The sequence below is a fragment of the Tiliqua scincoides genome, chromosome 4, assembly GCF_035046505.1.
Source record: "Tiliqua scincoides isolate rTilSci1 chromosome 4, rTilSci1.hap2, whole genome shotgun sequence".
In the NCBI taxonomy this organism is placed as follows: domain Eukaryota; kingdom Metazoa; phylum Chordata; class Lepidosauria; order Squamata; family Scincidae; genus Tiliqua; species Tiliqua scincoides.
Window position 1 is genome coordinate 169,570,431 of NC_089824.1, and position 23,942 is coordinate 169,594,372.

General features: G+C 44.3%; 1 protein-coding gene across 1 annotated transcript; it reads left to right on the forward strand.

Moving 5' to 3' along the window:
• The first annotated feature begins 369 nt into the window (after positions 1–369).
• On the forward strand, positions 370–23,065 carry MAPK13 (mitogen-activated protein kinase 13). The gene is made up of 12 exons (XM_066623260.1): positions 370–488; positions 7,636–7,765; positions 9,715–9,773; positions 13,532–13,640; positions 14,369–14,398; positions 16,097–16,144; positions 17,325–17,439; positions 18,841–18,912; positions 19,389–19,468; positions 20,579–20,657; positions 22,450–22,626; positions 22,986–23,065. Exons 1-12 carry the CDS (start codon positions 370–372, stop codon positions 23,063–23,065), a joined length of 1,098 nt encoding a protein of 365 aa, XP_066479357.1.
• Positions 23,066–23,942: the final 877 nt, after the last annotated feature.

Sequence of the window (23,942 nt, forward strand, 5' to 3'; positions counted from 1 at the left end):
AGGTGGTTGCTAGTGAGCCTTCTCTACTTTGACTGCAAGTTTCCTGAGCCAGAGAATGAATGCTTGGGAGGGTTTGACTTCAGAAGCCAAACTCCCTCTCCTGTAGCTGCTTCTGCCCAGTTACCTTTGTGAGTTCCTTGAGTGTACCTGCAAGAGGAGTGTCTTAATCTGAAACCTGATGCCTCCTTCCTGGGATGATGTGTGGGCAGATGGAGGAGGGACATATCATTGTGCGCAGTGCAGCCGGGAAGGAAACCTACAGGCATTCATTTTCCTAGAGAAGATTGGGGGAGGGGGGAAACCTGTGTTTGGCCCTGAATTTCTTTGGAACTCTGTGCACTGAAGGGTTCCACTCCAGACACTCAGGAGATGAGCTTTGCAAGGAGCAAGGGCTTCTACAAGCAGGAAGTAAACAAGACAGTCTGGGAACTTCCTAGGAGATACACTTCCATCAACCCAGTGGGATCTGGAGCTTATGGCTCTGTCTGGTGAGTGGCTTTATTGATTCCAGTGTCAATTGGCAATTGGGGAGGGGAAAGTTTGAGGTTTGGGCTACTGGACGCCTGGGTTCTTAAGTTCAGCCAAACAGGAGAGCTACCTCTTCACTTTTCTCCATTGTATGTTTTGGAAAAAGTGTTTTGTTTTCTTCCGGCCATAGGCCACAAGCATCATTCTGAGTGCCAACTGATCAGCTGTAATGAGCTAGACATGCGCGCAGACGTCCCTAATCTTTCATTGGTCTGTTTCCTGTAAAGCCCCTTGTGTTGGAGTTTTGCTGCTGCTTCAATTTATCAACAGTCAGAACAAACTGCAAACACTGTAGGGTTTTTGTTGTTTCCTGATAGGAAGAAGCCAGTCCAGACATGGCAGGTACGGCCAGGTATTTAGGCACTCGGCAAGTTCTCCAATAGGGAGGTGCAGTTCTGTTCTGAATGAACCAGGCTTGAAATGATCTGTCACAACTTGAAGGGTGGAATTTCAAAATAATTCTCTTCCACAATAGCAGCACCAAGCTCACAGCTGGTATATCAATATTCAGGTAAAAACAGCCTTATACCATCTTTTTTCTCCTTTTGGGTGGACACCTAAAAGTTTAAAAGCTGACTAAGAGAAGCATATGTTTGGAGCATATGTAACATGTTATTGGGAGCTGGATTTCACTGTGACTCCCTTGTGAGTTTTCCTTCAGTGGCACACCTCCTCACAAAACAGCCTTGAGACCATAATCTGTGTATAGGGTTTGATTCAACCCTTTCTGACAGGCATAAAAACTGCAGTATAGGGACTGATTTCAATTACTCCAGATCCACACTCCTTTAAAAAGAGATCATGAAAAGTGATCATTTGGCCCAAGTAAGTTTTATTATCAGTATTCACAGAAATGTTCTATCTGAGGGTAACAAGAATTTGAAAAAGTGTATCAGTTTCATACCCTTAATGGTCTATACCAGTTGTGGCTAACCTATGGCACGCGTGCCACAGAGGGCACACAGAACCTTCTCTGTGGGCACTCGTGCCGTCGCCCCAGCTGCCAGGCGCGAGCCTCTGCTCAGTGCCCCTTGGAGGCGCCAGCAGCTGTGGGTGTCTGCCGTGGAAGGCTGAGGAGCCCGCGCAGCCACAAAGCCAGCCTCCTCCTGCTCGGCAGCAGCCAGGGCAAAGGAGGAAGGGGCGAGGCCAAGGGGGGGAAGGAACAGACAGCATGGGGAAGAGGGAGATCAGGCGGGAGGGCTGACGCCAAAGACCCAGGCGTGCTCCCAAGGCACCCCATCTAGCCAGGCCCCCCAGGGAGGAGCAAGGCTGAGAGGCTCTGTGAGGGGATGTTTCTCACACCACCCCCAGCAGCCCAATGGGAGCACTTCCTCCCTCCCCAGTCTGGGGTAAGGTGGGCGGCTCGAATGCAGTGTGAAGGGTATGGCATGTCGGGCGGGCACAGCAAAGCTGCTGCTGCTGCTGCTGCTGCTGCGGGCTTTGGGGCACCAGCCCTGCACGTGGTGCTGGTCCTGAAGTAAGCCCCATTAGAGTCAATGGGGCTTGCTCCCAGGTAAGCATGGCTGGGATTGCAGCCTCAGAGCCCAAGCCTCTGACCCATTAGAGTCAATGGGGCTTGCTCCCAGGAAAGCGTGGTTAGGATTGCAGCCTGAGAGCCCAATCCTACTGTCTACTCAGTAGGATTGCATGTCTATTCAGAAGTAAGTCCATTGTAGTCAGTGGGGCTTACTTTCAGGAAAGTGAGGGTAGGATTGCAGCCCCAGTCAAAAGGGGGGGGGGGTTGCTCCTAATTTAAGAGCCCAATCCTATGCATGTCTACTCAGGAGTCAGTCCCATTATAGTCAATGGGGCTTGCTCCCAGGAAAGCGTGACTAGGATTGCAGCTTTGGAGCCAGCTCCTGTGCATGTCTACTCAGAAGTAAGACCCATTACAGTGTGCTTGTCCACTCAGAAGAAAGCCCCATTACAGTGGCTGAGGCTTACTCCCAGGAAAAGGTGGCTGCCATTGCAGCCTTGGAGCCTGCTCCTGTGCGTGTCTACTCAGAAGTAAGCCCCATTAGAGTCGATGAGGCTTACTCCTAGGAAAGAGTGGCTGGATTGCAGCCTTAGAGCCCACTTCTGTGGGTGGGGCTTTAAAAAAATTTTTTTTCTTGTTTGAGAAAATGATCAGTGGCAAGGTCTTGCAGCCACCCCTTCCCTGCCAATATTTCTTTACCCAGCATGTAATGAGTCTGTGGAACTCTTTGCCACAGGAAGCAGTGATGACAACTTGCCTAGATGCCTTTAAGAAGGGATTGGACAAATTTCTAGAGGAAAAGTTCATTACCGGTTACAAGTAATAGTAGGTTAAAGTTGTTAATGTATGAGTTTTATCTAAACTAAAACCTCAGTATTCAGGTTAAACTGCCGTGTTGGCATCTTGCGATAAATAAGCGGGTTTTGGGTTGCAGTTTGGGCACTCGGTCTCTAAAAGGTTTGCCGTCACTGGTCTATACTGTTTCTCCAGGACTTGGAAACATTATTTCCAGAGGAATATCTGTGTTAGTCTACTGTAGCAAAAGTAAAAAAGAGTCTTGTGCCACCTTAAAGGCTACCAAATCTATGGCAGTTGTTTGTTTATACACACTCAGTGCATCTGATGAATTGGACTGTAAAATCCATGTAAGTTTATGCTATAGTAAATTGTACTTTAGGTATTTTGTGGTCTTTAGCTACCACAAAATTCTTGTTGTATTAGAGGTACAAATTTATACTGTTGTTAACTGTGTTATAGCAGGGAGAAAATAAGAAATTTGAAAAAAGCACTAGGCTTGTGCCAGATACATATTTCAACCTTATTGGGTCAGAACAAATTCCCATTCATCCCAGCCCACTGTCTCTGACATGTGTGAGTGATCAGGTCTGCATGCTTAGAGAGTACCTGCAACAACTACTGTCATTAATAGAAAACTCGCCTTGTCAGTCCCTGGCATTGATCTGGAACACTCTGGGGAGATATGTTGTGACCATCTACATTTATCAGCATTATGGTTTCTAACATTCTAAATTCACAACTGGTGGTAGGTCAAGGTTATGACCAGGAGACAGACAAGGGCTACACATGGAGGTCAAGCTGTATCTCCTTGCATGAAAGGGCACCAGAGCTGCTGAGCCAAGAAGGTACAAGCCAAAGGCAAGGTAGAAGAAGGGATGTTGTGCTAGCATCTGGACTACCTTTTTCTCACCAAAATGTGAAGTACATTCTCAGGTGGGCCAGATGTGATAAAAGGAACTGCAGTTACTCCTAAAGGGTGCAACTTATTACTGCTGAACCCCTGCAGTGCAATCCTGAGCTGCACTTGGACTGGCACAAGTCCCTTGGGCCGGCCTAGAAGGGTCACAAACGTACCTTAAGGCTTGTTTGGGCCTCCTCATGAGTCAGCTAGGCTGGCACGCAAAGGTGCACCAACCTGTGGAGGCTGGAATAAGCCTCCGCGCCAACGGAGGCTCCAAGTCTTGCATCGGCCAAACTTGGCCGACACAAGACTCTGGGGTGGGCAGGGAGGAGGCAGGAGGTCTTTGGGGGCAGTGGGCAACCCTGGGGCTTGACGGCCCTGGGGGCCGGTGGGTGGGGAGTGGGAGGTGGTGCTGGGATCCAGCAGTCATGCCAGGGGAGTTTGGAGTGACTCCAAGCTGCTCAGCTCTCCTTGCACCACCTCAGGAAGTGGCACAAGTCCAAGGAGACCCATAGGTGCAAGGGTGGCTTACCCTAAGGTAAGGGGAAAAGTTTCCCCTTACCTGTGGTTGAGCTGCTTTGGGCACCTATCCTGCACTGGATACAGCACAAGCCTCTTGGCTTGCCTGTTTCAGTGCAGGATAGGATTGCACCAGGGCCTAGGACAGGGGGGTAAAGGGGATAATTTGTATTGGGGCCCAGGATCAGAAAGGAGGCCCAGTAGCCAAAGGATGGGGCCCAGAAAGTTCCTGGGATCTGACATTTTCCTGTCTCACCTGAACTCACTGCCTGCATATGATGCTCAGGCACAACCACATGCATGCAGTGTTTGCTGTTCCAAGCCATACACACTGGGCTCAGGAATGCATCCATGACCCTCCCAAACACAGTGTCAAATCTGGGAGGAAACTGGCCTGCTACAGTAGCTCTTTGGCTTATGGATCCTATAACCATGAAGGAGTGTATAGGAGCTCAGGGACCCAGGTGTGGGGCTACTGCTGCTGCAGGAGTTCATTTTGGTCCATTCTAGTGTGAGCCTAAATACAGTGATGCTAATTTTCTGCAATCAATTTTCTATATTTCAAAGATTTTAGAGAGGCTTAGGAGTGTGTTTGGTTTTCCGTATTACTTTATCTAGTTGCCAGTGCTGCATGATCAGGTACACCTGGGCTCTGCAGCAAGAAGCCTAGTAGACCTGGGCTCCAAAGACTATTGTGGCTGTCAGCACCCTTCCCCTGCCTTATTTTGCCCCCCATTCTGCTTGCCCCCATTGCTCCCCTCCTCCTTTGAGAAGGGACCCAGAAGAAACTTTGTACCCCCTGATAAAATTCTTTTGATAGACCCTGGATTGCACCCCTAGAGTCCAACAAAGTCAGCAACAACTAGTACCTACAAAGCAGTCCTTGCGTCACGTGGCGTTTGTGTGTGTTATGCTGGCACTCAAAATGAACTATAAATAAGGGCGGATTCACCTAACCCTGATTTTTGCATGCTGATTATGGTTGCCACATGCTGGTTTGGTCATCTAAAATGTTAATCCTGCTGTGGACAAGGCCTAGTGTAACCCTGGGTGGCCACAGAATAATTCCTAGCTGGAGGGATTTCTATGGCTGTATATACATGACAGCATTTTTTTGCAGCCACGCCACTTGTTTATTTGACTTAAATATGATACTGTGGGTTGATGGCCATCAATTATATAGAGAAAAATGTCACCGGGACCTTAATCACTCATTCTTATAAATGTTGATTTTGAAGAATGAATGAAATCAGTGCATCTCAAAGAGCTAATCCTGTTTGAGTATCATATTTTCAGTGCTCAGCCCTGAAATCGAATTAAATAGTCTGTTTGAGTCATGTAGAGTAATTTTTCTCAGTACTGGATAACCCCAGTCAGATATTTGGGATTAGGTGGAGGGACTTTTAGGTCAGACCCAGGAAGTCATCTTTGAGCAATTAAGCACCATGAACAAAACGTTTCTTTGCTGCTCAGTCACTGGGTGTACTCCAGTACTTAACTGTAAGGTTGCAAAAATACTAAATCATATAGTGTCAGTCTCCATGATGGCTTTTGAAATGCAGAATGGGGCTTGAATGATTCATGGCTTTGCTGAGTTCTTCCTACATTGCAGAGACAAGACTTAGTTGACAACTCAAATATTTCTTTTTCCCTACAATTTTTAAAGAATGTAATGACTAGGATACAAAGTGGGACATAGCGCCTGTACCTTTAGCCCTTGTATAGAAGAGGGAATTTGGGCAGGTGCAGCTTTTTAAATCTTTCCATGTTGAGCTCTATACCTGCCCAAATTCCCTCTTCTATACAAGGGTTAAAGGTATAGGCACTGTGTCCTACTTTGTATTCGGTAACCCTAGTAATGACTGTTTCACATATTACATTTTTTAAAAGTGTACATCAGACAGACATGCAAAAGGTAACAACTCCAAACATGTTTAAAAAACCAGCAAAAAGTCTAACAGATTTATTTTGGAGCCAACTTCAGCAGAGGCATGAAGTGTTACCCTCCTGAGAGGCAGACAGACAAACACATACACCCACAGTAAATGCTGTCAACAGTGAGGTCAAACAGCCATGAAATGCGAGAGATACAGTCTGTGACAATTCGATGGAAAGCCTAAATGCATTCAAGGTATGTACAGAGAATACCCACAATAGCAGTTAATGGGTGAGCTCATAGTTTTCCTAGCTTTGCAATACTAATTTAACACGTCATGGGAGAGGAAGCTATTCTCTTTATTCAAACTTAAATTAATAGAATCAAACTTATTAATACATTTGGATTCAGCACTGTCACACTGGAGCCTCTGTCTGATGTTCTTTTGTGGGAGAATGATGACTTTCAGGTCAGCCTCAGAATACCCTGGGAGGCTGAAACATTCTTCCTCTGGTTTTTGAAAACTGCCATGTTGAGAGATCAGTTTTGCATCCATTTATTCTTTTAGGGTGCTAAAAGCTCTTTGTCCTTCCATTAAAAAAAAAAAAAATTCTGTCCTGCCTTTCCTCCCATAACTGGGATGCCCAAGGCAGCTTTTGACAACTATATTAAAAACGTAATACGTACAATGAAAAATATAAATACAATGAAAATAGAAAAACAAACAGCAAGTGAAACCCTCACCACAACAAAAGCAATGAAAGCAGCAGCGTCAAAACAATCACATTCTTAACAGAAGCCAATAACAGAAAAACTCAAAAAAACTAAGCAGAAACTAAAGCCAACAGAATGCTAAAGGTGAGAAAGCTAAATTTAAAAAAAGTCACAAGCCCCTACCAGAAGGCTAAGAGGGCATGAATCTTAACTCAAGTGGGAATTCTAAGTTTGTGGCACAGCCACAGAGAAGGCCCTAATGCATTTGGCCACCATCCTGGTCTTGGCCAGAAACAGCACATGCAGAAGGCTCCCCCCAATGACCTTAGGATATTGGCCAGCTGATTTGGAAGGAGGTGGTCCTTTCAATACAGTGGTCCCAAACTGTGCAGGTCCTATGTTGGCAATACAGTATATACGCATAACAGATGCATGCACTCTGCAGATATGTGCCTCAGGGAGTAAGGACGTACCAGTGATAATGGCTTCCTACTGCGTGTACATGCAGTGCAAATGCATGTGCCCGCATGAAATGTGTAGAGACCCTAAGGCCGCAATTCTATACACGCTTTGCTGGGAGTCTCAGTAAACTGCATGGGACTTACTTCTGAGTAGACATGCCTTGCACTGTGCTGTAAGTTTATGTAGGTATGCATATTCCAAGTACAGAGGCATATGAAAATGCAATGGAATTTGGATTGTATCCAAATGTTGCAGCAATGAGGTTCTGTTGAGCCATGAGAAATGCACAGAATTGCTCAGCATATCAATGTACTCTAGGTTAATTTGCTTCTGAATTATTTTCCCTGTTATTTGCCACAGTTCAGCAATAGACAAGAAAACAGGGGAGAAGGTGGCTATCAAAAAGCTCTGCCGCCCCTTCCAATCCGAGATCTTTGCCAAGCGAGCATATCGAGAACTTACACTACTGAAGCACATGCAGCATGAAAATGTGAGTAACTTTCCTTCCATTCCTTTGCATGCAGACAGTTCTCTCTCACACATTCTGCCCTGGTTGGGATATGAGGTTGAAGTTTAAATCCTACTGGAATGCATCAGACCCTTGATCCACCTTAGAAATGCTTCCATCCTAGTTTGAATATGGCTTCCAATTTGGATTCTGGTTGGAGTAGAAATCCACCCCTTTCTACTGGGCATCCATCAGCTTTTGTTGCCTTATTAACCTTTAGAACAGTTATAATCATCATGCAAAGCCTAATAAACTGATATCCCCTGGTCCTTATAGAAGAAAAATATAATACAGTAAGAGTTGACAGTAAGTCAAAAGTCACGTGAAACATTTTCCAGCCTTCTTTATAAACCCTTTCTTCTTCTCTCTCACATGTCTGATGCACTTGGTTCCCTTACAGAGAATGTGGGCAAAAAGAAATAGCAGGGCATATCCCTGTTAGTTTTGTGCCCTCTTCTTCACACCTATGTGAAGTCCTGGGATTCCCTATGCCAGGGGTGTCAAACATATGGCCGTGGGCCAAAGGCAGCCCCCAGAAGCCATTTATCTACTCCCATTATAATTAGGCTCTCCCAGTATTATAACTGGGCTTTCTCATATCTAGAAAAGATTATCAACATATGCGCATTTTCTCTTCTGTCATTTGCAGCTAATGAGTTTCTATGTGAGAAGAAAGTACTTATTTTTTATTATCCTCTGCTTAATGACATCACTTCCTGCTTAATAATGTCATTTCCACCCCTCAACAGGTGTCATGAAAGCTAACTTCAGCCCTTTGTATGAAACAAGTTTGACATCCATGCCCTATGAACAATACCAGCAGTCACCAAACTCGCTGTGTAACAAAAATGTGGTCCCGATTCAGACTGCAGATTACCATTTCACCAGGTCGCTGCATAACTTCTACAGAGATCAGGGAATAGGGATGCTCTGAGCAGTCGTATCTGCTTCCTGGCGTCTCAGCAGGCTGTGCAACAGGACATCCAGGCAGACGTGACTGCCCAGGACGTCCTTGTCCCCCAATCTCTGTAGAAGTCATGCGGCAACCCGGTGGAATGGTATGCTGCGGTCACAGGGCAGAAGGGTTAAGAACATAAGAACAGCCCTGCTGGATCAGGCCATAGGCCCATCTAGTCCAGCTTCCTGTATCTCACAGCGGCCCACCAAATGCCCCAGGGAGCACACCAGATAACAAGAGACCTCATCCTGGTGCCCTCCCTTGCATCTGGCATTCTGACATAACCCATTTCTAAAATCAGGAGGTTGCGCATACACATCATGGCTTGTACCCCATAATGGATTTTTCCTCCAAAAACTTGTCCAATCCCCTTTTAAAGGCGTCTAGGCCAGACGCCAGCACCACATCCCGTGGCAAGGAGTTCCACAGACCGACCACACGCTGAGCAAAGAAAGCACAGACTGACCAGAAGCTGAGCAGATTTGGTTACTCCAAATCTGGTCCCCAGGCCGGGGTTTGGAAAGCCCTGCACTATACAAACAGAATAGGGAAGATGGATCTCATTTCTGGTGTGCAGAAAGCATTAAGATAGGAGTTTCCTTCCCTTCTGGATTTAACAGTTCATCAGGGTTGAAAGTCCATGCTCTGTCTGCCCTGTGGACATGTGCAACCAACTATATAAATGGCATTCCAGTAATGTACATAACTCCTGTTTTCTCAGCTTTGGGAAAGGTTCACTCTTGCTGTTGAGCATGCTCAGATTGCTTCTGTCAATCCTCTGCTGTTCCTGGCTTGGGACAGGCATGAGTACAGTTCAAACATTTGTGGGTAGGCTGTCTTCCTACATTTCTTGATATGACCCTAAATTACCACCAAAACATACTATTGCTACTAAAAAAAGGATAACTTTGTGATGGAGGCACAGTTGCTTTTCCATTAATAAGCCTACATCCTAAGCCTATTTCTTCTGCAGGTTATTGGGCTTCTCGATGTCTTCACCTCAGCTACCAGCTTTGATGGATTTCAAGACTTGTAAGTTTACTTCCCCCCCCCAAATTTTTTTTTTAAAAATTCCATTGCAGCCTTTGCTTTTAACAAAGGTACAGTATGTCAGTCACTTGATCCACAACCCCCTATTGCAAAGTCAACTCAATTTAACCTGATTGGGACTTCCTGAAGTCAATGGGTCATTGGTGTGTGTATCTGCAATTCTAAGCAGCTGTGGTGAATGTGAGGTGGGTGCCAGATGCTATCTCCTCTGAAGAAACCCATGGTGCTGGTGCCTCCTGCCATTCTCAAGATATGCCCCTTGCCCAGGGCTAAAATGGCAGACAATGGTAGACTACAAGAAGAAAACCAGGCAGAGATGGTCCTCAAAAGTCTCCCTCCCAGGTACTTGAAAGATTCTCAGAAGTGTATAATGTAGTGTGCAGCTAGTGCTCCTAGATGACCAAAGCAAAACTGTGTTCAGCTGACAACAGGCAAATGCAGAGTTAGAATATAGAAGATTTTAGGGTGGAAAATAATACAGGGGAGAAAATAAAGAGAAATATTATGCAGACTTACAAAAATGGCTTGGGCAATGGAAGAGCATACCAGGTGCAGAGCTTAGTAAAAGTACAAGCAGGCAATTATAGGCCAATCTTAAAGCAAAATAAAATCCCTCATGTGTCTATCTCATTGTTCCCTAACTGAGCCTACTCTGCGTAGGTAGTTTTTGAATTCCATTACATCTCTCTGACCCAGGGAGACAGGTGGTACTGACCACACACAGATGTATACTCTTAGGGAGGTAAGCATACCTAAGCATCCTTGGGCTTGACCTCAAGTAACCTAGGTTTGATGAGATCACTGCACCATCCAATTGGTTGTTTTACAAATACATGGGCTTCCCACTCAGCCCCTGGACTTGACTAGATGGACCAATCAGCAGTCATGAACTAGGCACTGTTGTTGCTGAACTCAGATGACAAAGCTGGCTGATCCACAAATGACATGTCTTCTTGGCTGTGGTGTCTGTCTGTGATAGTCATGATCTCAACATGTTCCAGTGAAGGTAGACTAAGGGTAGTTTGATCATCATATTCTTTTCCCTAAACAGTTGATTCACAAACCACTCCCTGAAACCAGAATTGAATGATTTGTAAATTAATTGTAGTTAGAATAAATCACCATTTCCTGAGTTCAGAGGTAAAGGGAAACTGTACTTTATTCTAGGCCAAAGTGGAAGTTTTCCATCCCCTTTCCATGCATCCCCTTTTCATGCATGATAAGGAGAGGGGAGGTGCATGAACCCAAGACTCCACTTTCCTTGGCTCTGCTCATGCATGTAAAGCTAAATCAATGCCAGTTTGCTTAATGTGCATCATTTATGCAAGTTCAAGAATTCAGCTTTCGGGGCTTCTTTGTCGTTCTCATTGTTTACTGCACAGTACACACACCATATTGGTTTTAATTTTCTTACATACCATGTATACCCTGTTTACAGCTCAATCCTATCCACACTTTCCTGGGCGTAAGCCCCATTGACTCTAACGGGACTTATTTCTGAGTAGACATTCATAGGATTGGGCTCTTATTTGTTAATTTAGCCTACAATCCTAACCAACTTTCCAATACCAAGGGCAATGCAGCTCTAAGGTAAAGGAAACAAATATTCCCTTACATTGAGGAGACCTCTGTAACTGCCACCCAACTGCAGGATGCTGCACATGCCCCACTGGCACAGCTATGCTAGTGCTGGAAAGTTGGTTAGGATCGGGCCCTTAATTTCTTTCCTGCCTCTCCTCCCCAAGTGGGAACAGGATGGTTAGGAAAATAATGAGTATAGAGCTATAAATATGAAGTCAGTATAAATCTGCTGTGGCTCAGTTTCAAGATGGTAGCTCTCCTGTGTGATTGGTCCCTATGCAGAACGGTAAGCAGGCTGACTATGAATTGAAACCAGTGGTGTAGTGCTAGACTGTGAAGTGTGGAAGCTCATCATGACACCTGCCCCATTAAAACCATAGCAAAAAAAGTAAATTTTGAATGTTTCATTAGGTAAGATTATTGTCTTAATTTCTATATGGACACACACAATACTTCAACGCATTCTGGCAGTGGAATGCACCTTAAGGCACTGCAAATGCCAATCCAGAAGTGTGGGGGGGAAGGGTGGGGGTGTGTTGGAGGCTGGAGGGGTTGGCAGCTGGCATGGGTGACTTGTGCCAGATGCTATCTCCTCTGAAGCAAACCATCATGCTTCCTTTGTCTTCTCAGACTTGTGCCAGCTAAAGAGCTGGCACAGGTCTGAGGAAAGCTTTAGTTGTCGAGAGGTTTATGGAGAGGTAAGGGAAAATGTGTTCCCCTTCTCTTCCCAAGCCTCCTAATCAGTCCCCCAAACTGCCACCATAGCATGCAGCTCTATCTATTTTGGTGCATCTGCATACTATGGTGTGGGAAAGCATAGCACTGGGCCCTTAAAGATGTAACTCATTTCATCCCAAAGTTTTGGAGTGGATTGCAATACTATTTAAACAAATGTGCAAAAACTGAAAAATGAAACTTAAAATGATCCCAAATAAATATAAAAAGATGCTGGGCTATGTGTGTTTACTTAGATGTAAATGGCACTGTGCTCAACAACTTACTCTCAGGTAAGTGCACATAGTGGGTACAATCCTAACCCACTTTCCAGCACCAACACAAGGGCAGTGCAGCTCTGAGGTAAGGGAACAAACATTCCCTGACTTTGAGGAGGCCTCCATGAGCTCCGCCCAACTGCAGCACATGCCCCACTGGCACAGCTATGCCAGCAGTAGAAAGTTGGTTAGGATTTGGAACTTTATGTAACATATCCTGTCTCTTAGATGGGCTATGGGGATGACAATCGCCCAAACGTTAACTTTTACCCCTGGACACATTTCTCAGTTTGACTTCTGCTGAGGCGGATGCTTCTTCTTAGCTTTGAAAAATGTTTCACAGGCAGCACCTCAGCTGATGACATCATTGCTCTTGCTGTAGAAGAAGTCCTGGAGCTTTACTTCCCCTTGACTGTCCCACTGGTTGAAACAGAAGTGATGTGAGCCTGAAAAACTTAACAGCCTGATCTCCAAACTTGTTGAACTGGAGAATGCTTGTATTTAAGCTGATGTTAGACCTCTTGGAGAAACTGAGACAAAATGATCTAAATCTAAGATCTCCAGTTAATTTGGATTTGAACTGCAGTTTCTACTGCAGTGTCCCTCTCTATAGATTGAAATCTATTGTCAGGATCAAGTGACTCAACTTGCACATCATTACCACTGTCAGTTTAACAGGCACCACTGTGAAAATTAAAAACATCTTTCTTGCTTGTGGTTTTACACACTGGAGGGTTCCAAGAATCAGGAGAAGTAAAGGATGCTTCAAGTTCAGTCATAGTGAGGGCATCTTGTAGGACACATAGCAGTTTTACCTTCCTCACCAAAAGTTTCAGTTGCTGATCCTGAAGTAGGCACTCATGCCTGTTCTCAGAAACAGGGGCCTTTGTATCTCGTTTAGGGGCCAATCCTATCCAACTTTCCAGTGCCAGTGCAGCTGCAAGGAGCTTTGAGGTAAGGAAACAAAAACTCCCTTGCCTTGAGGAGGCCTCTGTGACTGCTCCCATCACCACAGGATGTAGCACATGTCCCATTGACATGGCTGCATCAGTGCTGGAAAGCTGAATATGACTGGGCCCTTAGTGTCTTCATTAGCTGCTGTCTCTCCTATGAGACTTGTATAATGTATATTCCTTAAATGTGTGTCCTTGTCTTTTTGCCTTTCAGCTACCTGGTGATGCCATACATGCGGACAGATTTACAAAAGATAATGGGGCATCAGTTTAGCGAAGATAAGATTAAGTATCTAATCTACCAGGTGTTGAAAGGCTTGAAGGTAAGTGGATCTGGAAAACAGTCAGAGCAGGTGACAAGCCCAAACTGCTGGATTTTCCTTGCACTGCAGTCCTTCTCTCAGGAGCTAGCCCCTTTCAATTCAACATAACTTACTTCCTAGTAACTGTATTACCATCAAACCCAAATCCTACTGGGCCTTGTGCTGCTGGAACTAGTATTCTGGCTGTGTAAGATCATTTACAGCAGTCCCAAAGGCTACTCATCAATTTGTTCAGCTCATCAATTTGTCAATGTGGTGGGCAGGAGGGGAGCATGGGTGGAATGGGGAGAGGAAGGATTGGGATTCAAACTGGAGAGGGGAAGGATGAATCAAGGCTGGGGAGGGGCTAGTATCAGTGGCAGCTGCACCACCAATATCTATCCCCCTTCTCAACCTTGATCCAACTTCCTGGGTCCACTCAAACTTGCATCAGCTAAATCACTGGCACAGGTCCTTGTAGACCCAGCAGGGCAATGAAGGTTTACCCTCAGGCAAGGGAACAAATGTTCCCTCATCCAAGGAGACCTCCCAGACTGCCCTCCCACCCACAGGATGTGGTGTGTGCTCCAGTGGTACAGCTGCATCAGTGGGGGTGATTTAGGTAGGAGTGGGCTAAGTCTCACAAAGTCCTCCATCACTCAGGATCTTGACTATTGATTCTTGAAAAAAATAATCCTTGTCACAATTGATCTAACTGAGGTGTGTGTCTTCTGCTTCTTTTATTTTAGTATATTCATTCTGCTGGAATCATTCACAGGGTATGTTTTTGTTTTTTAATTTGCACAGCTGCTCAGGTGTACTTTATTCTGCTCATGTCTCACATGTTCCAGCCCTGGAAAGCCCTAGATTTAAAGCTGCGAGACATTCTGTCTTCTCCCTGAGGCAGCTGAAAAATAACTGGGAATCTGCCCCAGGAAAACATTTCACATGAGAAGCCATCACCTTACACACTTACATCACTCTTACATGCCCTGAGGTCAACTCTCAACACTGATATATTCTAAGGAAAATTTCAGAGAGAGAGAGAGAGAGAGAGACTTTGAATTACTCAGAAGCCTCTGAGGTGAAAAAATAGGTAAAAAAAAAGACAAAAAACACAGATTTCACTACAAACATTAAACATAATCAAAAGTTATGAAGCACAAAACCAAAGGAAAAATACAATCAACCATGCAGCCGAACAGTCTCCTTATAGCTGAAGGGTTGAATCATCCACCACTGAAATCCCAATGGTAGTGAGACAGTCTTCATCACTTCCTAAAGGTTGGTAGGGAAGGGGTTAGATAAGCATCCTGAGGAAGGGAGTTCCGGAGTTTGGGCACTGCTGCCAAGAAGGCTCTGTCTTGTATTCTCACCAGCCATTTTTCATATGAAGGTGGGATGTGGAGAACCTCCCCACCACTATCTCAGCTGTGGGCAGAATGTGATGTGGAAATTTTTAGGTTGCAATCCTATTCACATTTACCTGGAAGTAAACACTATTGAACTCAGTGGAGTTTATTTTTTGAGTAGACATGCATAGGATTGCACCATTGATGGAGAACTATATTTTCTGACCCATTCTGCACGTGAGTAATGCAATTAATTGTGGACATTTTAGCAAAATACTGTAGCTGATGGTAACTTGGGGACCTGTTTGTGACATTTTCAGCCCAATGCTAACTTGCGCTGGAACAGGCAGGCCGGTTGACCTGCGCTGTATCCAGTACAAGTTCGGGGCTGTCTGAGGATCGGCCTGAGGCAAGGGGAAACTTTTCTCCTTACCCAGAGGAGAGCCGCAGCTGCCCCAATGGGTCAACGTAGATCTGCACTACCTGAAGAGGTGATGCAAATCCGAGCAGCCCAGAGCTGCCTCAGGCTGCCCGGTAACAGGGCTGGGATCCAGCATAACTGCCAGATCCTGGCCCTGCCTCCAGCTCCCCGCCTGCCTGCCCCCAGGAATGCCCGCCTCCCGCCCTCCCACCTCCCCCTTGCCCTCCCCACACCCCTCGACCCCTGTGCTGGCCAAGCTCAGCTGATGCAAACTCATCCTACCGAAGGCTTGCATCGGCATGGTTATCTGTGCGCCGGCACATATCTGTGCGCCAGCCTATCTCCCCAAAAAGTGGTGTGAAAGTGCTTTATGGCACTTCCGTGACACACTTTGGCCGGTGCAAGAGACTTGTGCCTGCCAAAGAGGTGCTCAGGATTGCGCCCTTTGAATGCTTGAATAAGAAGCGCTGGCAGCTTTATAGTGGGTACCTTCCATGCTGAGAATGGCTTCACAATGCACCAGTATTACCAGATTATGTTCACAATTCTGGTTTATGCCAATTCCCAGAAATTTTTGGGTCCTTGTGACTTTAAATACACTTATATTTCTAAGACAGATGGTTAAACTAGGATGACATTGTGTTAGTGACAGCTGAGTTGAAGACTTACTTATTTCTGTATGGTTCCATTTTTATGTTTTGCAGGATCTGAAACCTGGCAATTTGGCAGTGAATGAAGACTGCGAACTAAAAGTATAAATGCTTTTCCTTTTTGTTTGTAGCATGTTGGATTGCTGGCATGCTTCACTCTTTTGAATCAGTCATGTACTTGCAACTCAACCCTTGCTTCCTTAATTGGAAGCAATGATCAAATTATTGGGGCAGATAGGGGGCCTAAATGAACACAGTAGCATAGCGAGAGGGGGTGCAAAGCACTAAGTTTTGCAGGGAGCTTCAACGCAGCATGCAAGGGCCCCTCCTCCTCCCCTTTGGAGCCAGGCGAATGCCTCTGTTTTGCTCCCACCACAAGGATTGGCTCTGAAGGGGGAGGGAGAGGGACCACTTCATTAAGTTCATTAAGGCCCATATGTGTTCATATGAACTTAGTGCTTTGCAGCACCTCTAGCTACACCACTGAACGAACACACCCTACTCCTGATTTTCCCCCAAACGTTAGTCAAATCATGTCTCCTTGTAACCTTTTACAGGGTAGCTAAGAAAGGTATTGCAAAGTATGAGAGGCTGACCCTACCCCCATAAGTCAAGCACTGTTTTGAAGTCAGGTTTATTTACTCCAAAGTAAATGTGTTAAGTAAAAGAATTGCAGTCTAGTCATGTACCCTACTTTAAACATGTATTTACGTCTGTTACTGCAATTGCAGTGGATGCTCTGAAATAAACACCAAATGTAGTTTTCTACTCCAGAATTTCAGTGTGACACCCTAAATAATTATCCAGTACTACAGTGCTCCCTTCTTACTGGGAGACTGTCATGGTTGGTAACCGTGATCAACCACAGTCTCTGCCTTTGATTCATATCTGTTGGGTTTGAAAATTATTTGAAACACAGTTATTTCCAAACCACTACCAGCTTTGACTCTTGACCACACAAGGCTGCAGTCACACTGATAAAACGAACACAACCCCATGCATTCTATGTCTGAGACAGTTCTGGCAGAAGTGTTTGAGATAGGGTATCTGCTGTAAAACCAGTTCAAAAACCCTCATAGTCCTTGGTAAGGAGAAGCTATTTGTTATCCACAGTGGCCCATTGTTTTGAGTAAAGACAGAGTTTAAATGGCACTGAAGAACTTTCTGGGGATGCAGAACTGGCCCCTTGAAATAAGAAGTCTCCCTGTTGCCTGTATGAGAGTAATTCTGTGTTCTGTGGGTCCCTTTTTATTCACCACCACCCATTTCTTTGGTGCTACAGATCCTGGACTTTGGTTTGGCAAGGCACGCAGACTCTGAGATGACAGGCTATGTGGTGACTCGATGGTACAGAGCACCTGAAGTGATTCTCAACTGGATGCATTACAACCAGACTGGTGTGTCAAATAATTTCCTTGTTTGGCTGTTTGGGAATATCTGTGTAGAAGCTTGCTTAAACTGGGTAATAATCTGAACCGATTCCCCCCTCCCGACATGCATAGCTCACAAGTAGCTCCTCTAGACTGTGGCACACCAATTTTAGCCACTACTAATCTCCAATATTCAGATGGTTTTGTGTCTCTGCACTGCCATGCAGCTGCTTCTGGGATCCAGGCATGTGTTCTCTGCTCCCAGTAGAACCTCAAGTATGATTATCATCACCCAACTGGCCCCCAATATAATAATAATATAATAATAAACTTTATTTATATCCCGCCCTTCTCCCTAAAGGGACCCATAATATGTGATGGGTAACTGTGCATATGTCTCCACATCACACCCAGTGTGCTACCCCTGCATAGTCATGTGCAAAACAGAATGTTCAAATTACGCCTAACAATGACATTCAAATGTTGTATTTTAGTAGTGCTTTAATAGTATGATTTGGCACAATTTGGATGCTCTACTCCCAGGATGCTGCAGGGGCAGGGATGGTACATTAGGTGGTGGTTAGGAAATGCACACACACACACTCCTCATTGTGTGTTGATGATTGGTGGAGTGACAATAGTTCAAACCATTAGGTCCTTCAGACCCTGATTCAATTGCAGGGTCTGAAGTGGCAGGAAGTGGCAGGAAGGAGGAAGTGCTTCTGATGAAGCTGGGGCTGGCCTTCTCATGAAGCCAAAGAAAGGCTTGCGTGAAGTGGCAAGTTAAAGGGGTGACTGATGAGCACCCTGTGTCTGAGTGGGGAGAGGCCTGGAGGAGCAGCAATGCAAGACGAAGATGAAGATGAAGAACTGCTGCAGCTACCCAAATTCCCAACCCAACCTCCTCCTCCTCCCCACCTATCTGGCTGCATAGGAAAGCAGCCAAATAGGTAGGAAGAGGCAGGGTGCAGTGATCTGAAGCCCTCCATTTACTTTGCTTTGCACAGGTTTCTTCCTCCACACTAATATGGTTTCAAAAGAGCAAAGCATGCTGGGAGTGCTCAGAGCATACTCCACTTTTCCTATTTTTTTTAAACTAGACAAGTGCCGAGAGGGAAGCTGTGCTAAAAGCTGCCCAAGATAAGATAAGGGGGTGGGAGTGGGCTTACCTCCCTCCCCTCTCCTTTTCAACCTATTGTGCAAGATGGAGGGGGTATTATTTACACACAAGTTATTTATGTCGCCTTCTCCACAGTTGGCTTACAAAATAATAAAACATGAATAGTACAGCACTGTTTAAAGATAATAATACAACTTTAAACTTGCAGGGGCTCTTCTACAACTCAAAAATAAGCCATGGATTTTGTTTGCTTCCAGTCTTATCCTTAAGTTCCATCTCACACATCTCTCTAATTTCCTCTGAAACAGTGGATATCTGGTCTGTTGGCTGTATCATGGCAGAAATGTTGACTGGGAAAACCTTGTTTAAGGGTAGAGACTGTATCCTTCCAAACTGTTGCAGTTACATCAAGCTGAAACTTTAATATTTTGGTTAGAGAGTGGCTGAGTTTGATGCTCTCAGGATAATGTAGAGCAGGGGTGTCAAGCTTGTTTCATACAGAGGGCCAAAGTTAGCATTCAGGGCTCCAGCTAAGGGCCGGAAGTGATGTCATTAAGCAGAAAATGACATCATTAAGCAGCTAATAGCCAGAAATTAGACCCTGTTCTCATATAGAAACTCATTAACTGCAAATGTCAGAAGAGAAAGTATGCAAATCTTGATCATATTTCAAGATTTGGGAAAGCCCAATTTTCATGTGGGCTGCCATTTCAGATGTAACAACTCAGCAGCTGAGAGCCTGAGGGCTGGATAAAAAGCTTCCGGGGGACGCATCCGGCCCCCGGGCCTCATGTTTGTCACTTGACCAGGTCCCAAGTTTGCCCTCATATTGATAGCCCTTAACTCAGCCTGCTAGATCTTGACCAACTGACTCAGATCTTGAAAGTGACAGGAAGCCCTGGAGAAGAGTTTGTACAAAAGCTGGAGGACAAAGCGGTAAGAGAAACACAATGCCTTGCTCTTGAAAAAGAAGCTAATATTTCTGAACATCATATTGCCTTTCAAAAACGCTTTAATCTTTTCTCAGTGTTGGATAATTACATCTTATATCGCACATGTAAGGAATAGTATCCAAAAAGGGTATCCTTTGAATTTCACCTGCTTGAAAGCTGTCAGTATTAACGGATATATTAATATCTGTTTACTTCTGCAACATTGTTAGGTAGGATTGTTGGCTGCTGTCCAACTTCATTGAAATCAGAGGACGTCCTGCCTTAATTTCCATAAAATACAGAGATGTATAAAGGGGGAGATCCCATGTTCTGCGAGTTTCTTGCCCTCTGCAAGAAATGAAGCAAAGATCAACAGGGCAGGAGGGGGAAAAAAGACAGTGTGCCACTAGATTGCTGCACAACCTTTCAGAATACCTGCTTCCCAGACAGTATAACATGCCCCCCCCCCAATTTGGACATGATATTGCATTATAAACATGCACTGTTAAGTGAAAAGGGCTTACAGGAGTATTGTAGAAGTCTAAAATGGGTTGGGCCATGCTTTGTCCCATGTTCCAACCCATTTTAGCCTTGGGCATGCTTTGACTTACCATGCAAACACAGTGGCAGAAGATCTTTTTACAGACAAATGAAGTGTTCCTTTTTAAAAGCTGCAGTGGAATGTGGACAGGACACTGAAGCAAAGATGGCATCTGGAGCTCCTTGAGTCAGTGGTGTGGTATATGACTTTGCACACGTCACTGTTCTTTACTTAATGTTCGCTTAGGCTGCAACCCAATACTTACCCTCAGTGAATGCAGTGGCACTTAGTAAAAATGCATGTGATTGTGCTCTTGTGGAAGGAAAAGATGGACCAGCATGCAGACAGTTGATCATAGAAAGGGAGCTACAAGAATTAACCTGAAACATGTAGCAAACAAGTGAAATGATTCACAGGCTGTAATTCTACCCTGTTTAGACACAGACTTCAAAATATTATTATTTATTATTTAAAATATTTCTGCCCCCCTGCATAAACTTTTTTAATACCCCCCCTTGCATTTTCCAGTTGCAGAACATCTCTTTGCCTGTATGAAAGTCTTGTCTCTTTTAGGCGAAAACCTACATACAATCTCTTACCAAGATTCCCAAAATGGATTTATCTCTTCTTTTCCCCAAAGTCAGTCCTTTGGGTAAGTTGTCATGTGATCCTTTCACCCTACTTAAATATATGGATGTATACACAAGATTGAGATTTGATCTTTTGTCTTTACTAGGGCTGAAAGATCAACATTTTAAAAAACATGTGGCTCAAAAGCAGTGCAAAGTTTTATCTCTGGACCTGATCATTTTCAGCACCTTTTTGATTTCTTTCATAATGATGGAAATGTTGCACCTGAAACATTTGGTCTTGAATTGCTCCTAATATAATGTAGTATTGCTGCTCACAATCGTTTTTGGGTGTAGACACTCTCCTTAGATCCTTCTTGTACTAGTGCTGAAAGGCAATTCAAGTGGTTTGCATTATTATTCTTTAAATAAAACAAACTGAAAACTTTATTCTGAATTTTGTTCTCTCCTGAACTGGAGATCCAAGCCTGTATGAGCTGTTGGTAGAAAACAAACAGTTAAAGGCTCTGCTTCAATTTAACTGAGCAGCCATCTGACTCCTTTATGGTTTTATGTCAGTCACAGAAAGTTTTTCATATATAACTAGCAAAACTTGCAGAGCTGCAAGAGAATTATCCATGTTGTGTGTTCTCTCTGTATAGGCACAAGTAAGAATCAGCATAGCATTTCCAGACTCTGAAAATAATGAACTGAGAAGTAAAACTGAGAAGGAAACTCTTTTGACAGATTGGTTAACTTCTGGTTTCCTGCTGCCTTCCTGTTTTTCAGGCCTAGTCAAGTTTACCTGCCTTAATAATATAGTATTTACCTTTGCAACCATCCTGTACTACTTGAGATCATTAAATCTGAATGGGATTTTAGGAAATAATTTCTTGCCATTACATTTTGAGTATTTAACTTCATTCTCTCAAAGAAATGGCTTTTCTTTTGCTTCATTATGTGAGTGTTCCAGACTCTGCCTATGTGTGTGATCAGCAAAAGAAGCCAAGCGTACAAATAATGGGTCAAAGATATGATTACCAGCAATTCCTCTGATTGTCATGGCAGTTTTTCAATGTGTTGAGGTCATGGGAATGGCTGTTGACCACATCTGTGACCTACTGATGCATGTATCACATTTTTCCACATGATCACCTGACCAAGGTTGCCTGGGGCTGCTCACACAGAGAAAAACGCTTGGTGCGAACTACCCCAGCTTATTTTAGTTCAGTGCTACTCCATGTTTTTCAAAAACAAATTGATGAATTTGGGTTATCCATACTGCACAGAAAAGCATAAACAAAGAGTAACTTAATTTGAATTTGTCCAGCTTAACTATGGAGTGTTGTGCATGTATTATTTTTTAGGGGTAGGGTTAGAACCAAAACCTCTGGATATTCCAGATCAGAGAATGGCATGAAGAAATTTGATGTTTTGTCTCTGAAGCTAAATGGGTCTGGAACTGGGCAGGACCGGGATGGGATTTCCATTCAGGGAATCCAATGTATGTAGCTCTGAGCTCCTTCCAAGAGTGGGATATTAATGTTAAAGAAAAAACATGTTGGGACAAAAGAACATAAGAACAGCCCCACTGGATCAGGCCATAGGCCCATCTAGTCCAGCTTCCTGTATCTCACAGCGGCCCACCAAATGCCCCAGGGAGCACACCAGATAACAAGAGACCTCATCCTGGTGCCCTCCCTTGCATCTGGCATCTGGGACTTGCTTGATGAGATCCTGTAGTTAGGTGTAGGAAAGTGCCTCAGAGCACATGATCATTTTTTTTTTCCCCAGCCATGTTTCTCTTTCAGGTTCATCCTAACTGGGAGTGTTGTTGTACTGTTTACCTAGTAATATTCACTTTCATTTTTATAGCTGTGGATCTGCTTGACAAGATGTTGCAGCTGGATGTGGAAAAGCGTCTCACAGCCACACAAGCTTTAGCCCACTCATACTTTGACCAGTTTAGAGACGTTGAGGAAGAGACAGAGGCACAGAACTCTTATGATGACTCTATAGAGGGTGAAAAGCTTTCCATTGATGAGTGGAGAAGTAAGTTTACTGTGATGATTTTTCAGAGTGCTGTACTATACATTATATACTACAGCACTGAAAGATATTCTATACTATAGCACTACAGCCTCAATTAATTTGCTATGCCAAGTATGCCTGATTCCTCCAATGTCTTTCACTGTCTTAATACTTATTTGCTGAATTTTTCTTAGCGTGCAAGCAAGAATGAGATTGAAAATATTTGAGAATAAAATCATTAACAGGATCTTCTATCTGAACATTTGTCATAGTCATTCTTTCTTTAGAATGATTTTCTGAACATGTTATAATGTAGTGTAGTGTATTACTCAGTATACATAGTTTCAACATAACGGCACTTTTTTTGCTTCTCCTTCAAGGGCACATTTACAATGAAATACTGTCATTCAGCCCCATAACTCGGAAAGACTCCAAGAGGAGAAGTGGCATGACATTGTAAGCTCTGGCATGTCCAAGGCTGGAACACCCTTCCTGTAGCACATCAGAATATTGACTTCTCACCCTGCCTCAACCAAGGAACAAATATTCATCAGCATGAAAAGATCTGTGTACATGGAACATAAGGACACTGAGCGTATACAGGGGAATGCAACCTTACTCTGAAGGGCAGAACTGTTCCACTGGCATCTTTCAATGCCCCAAATGAATGTTTCTCATTAAAACCCTTTGTCATAGAGCTGTGACCTCCCTGTTTCTTCCTTTTCCTACACATTTTGTAACTGATATCCCTCCTGGTTAAAAAAGCTGTTTCCATGATTTTTCTTCATTACAGCTACTGAAATCATATACCTTTCTTCTGGGGTGGCAGGGGAGAGGAATGGCATGGGAAGATTAAGGGCGCAATCCTAACCCCTTATGTCAGTGCTTTCCAGCACTGACATAAGGGCAATGCAGCTCTGAGGTATGGGAACAAACATTCCCTTGCTCTGAGGAGGCCTCTGTGAGTGACACCCAACAGCAGGATACAGCACACATCCCATTGGCACTGCTATGCCAGTGCTGGAAAGCACTGACATAGGGGGTTAGGATTGCGCCTTAAGAGCCTTGCCTTGTATTCTCAAGCAAATGTTTCTAAGAATAAAATAAAAATGCTTGTTAGAAAGCAAGAACTTTGCCAGTTAGAGGAACAGCAAAGAACAAGGGGTCAAACCTTTCAGATTTAAATCTGGTCACTGATTCTGGATCCTTCAAGTTCTCATTTGCCTGACATTAGGCCATACTAAGGTCCTAAAGGGAAACTGTCAAAATTCTTAAGCACCAATATGCAAGTTGCTTGGTTTTCCAAAAATATTCCACACTCCCTGTCAACTAAAACT

Coding starts and splice junctions, on each gene's coding strand:
- MAPK13 (XM_066623260.1), top strand. CDS start 370: ATGAGCTTTGCAAGGAGCAAGGGCTTCTACAAGCAGGAAGTAAACAAG. Junction 13,641..14,368: donor AGGTGTTGAAAGGCTTGAAG/GTAAGTGGATCT, acceptor CTTTTATTTTAG/TATATTCATTCTGCTGGAAT. Junction 20,658..22,449: donor CCCCAAAGTCAGTCCTTTGG/GTAAGTTGTCAT, acceptor TCATTTTTATAG/CTGTGGATCTGCTTGACAAG.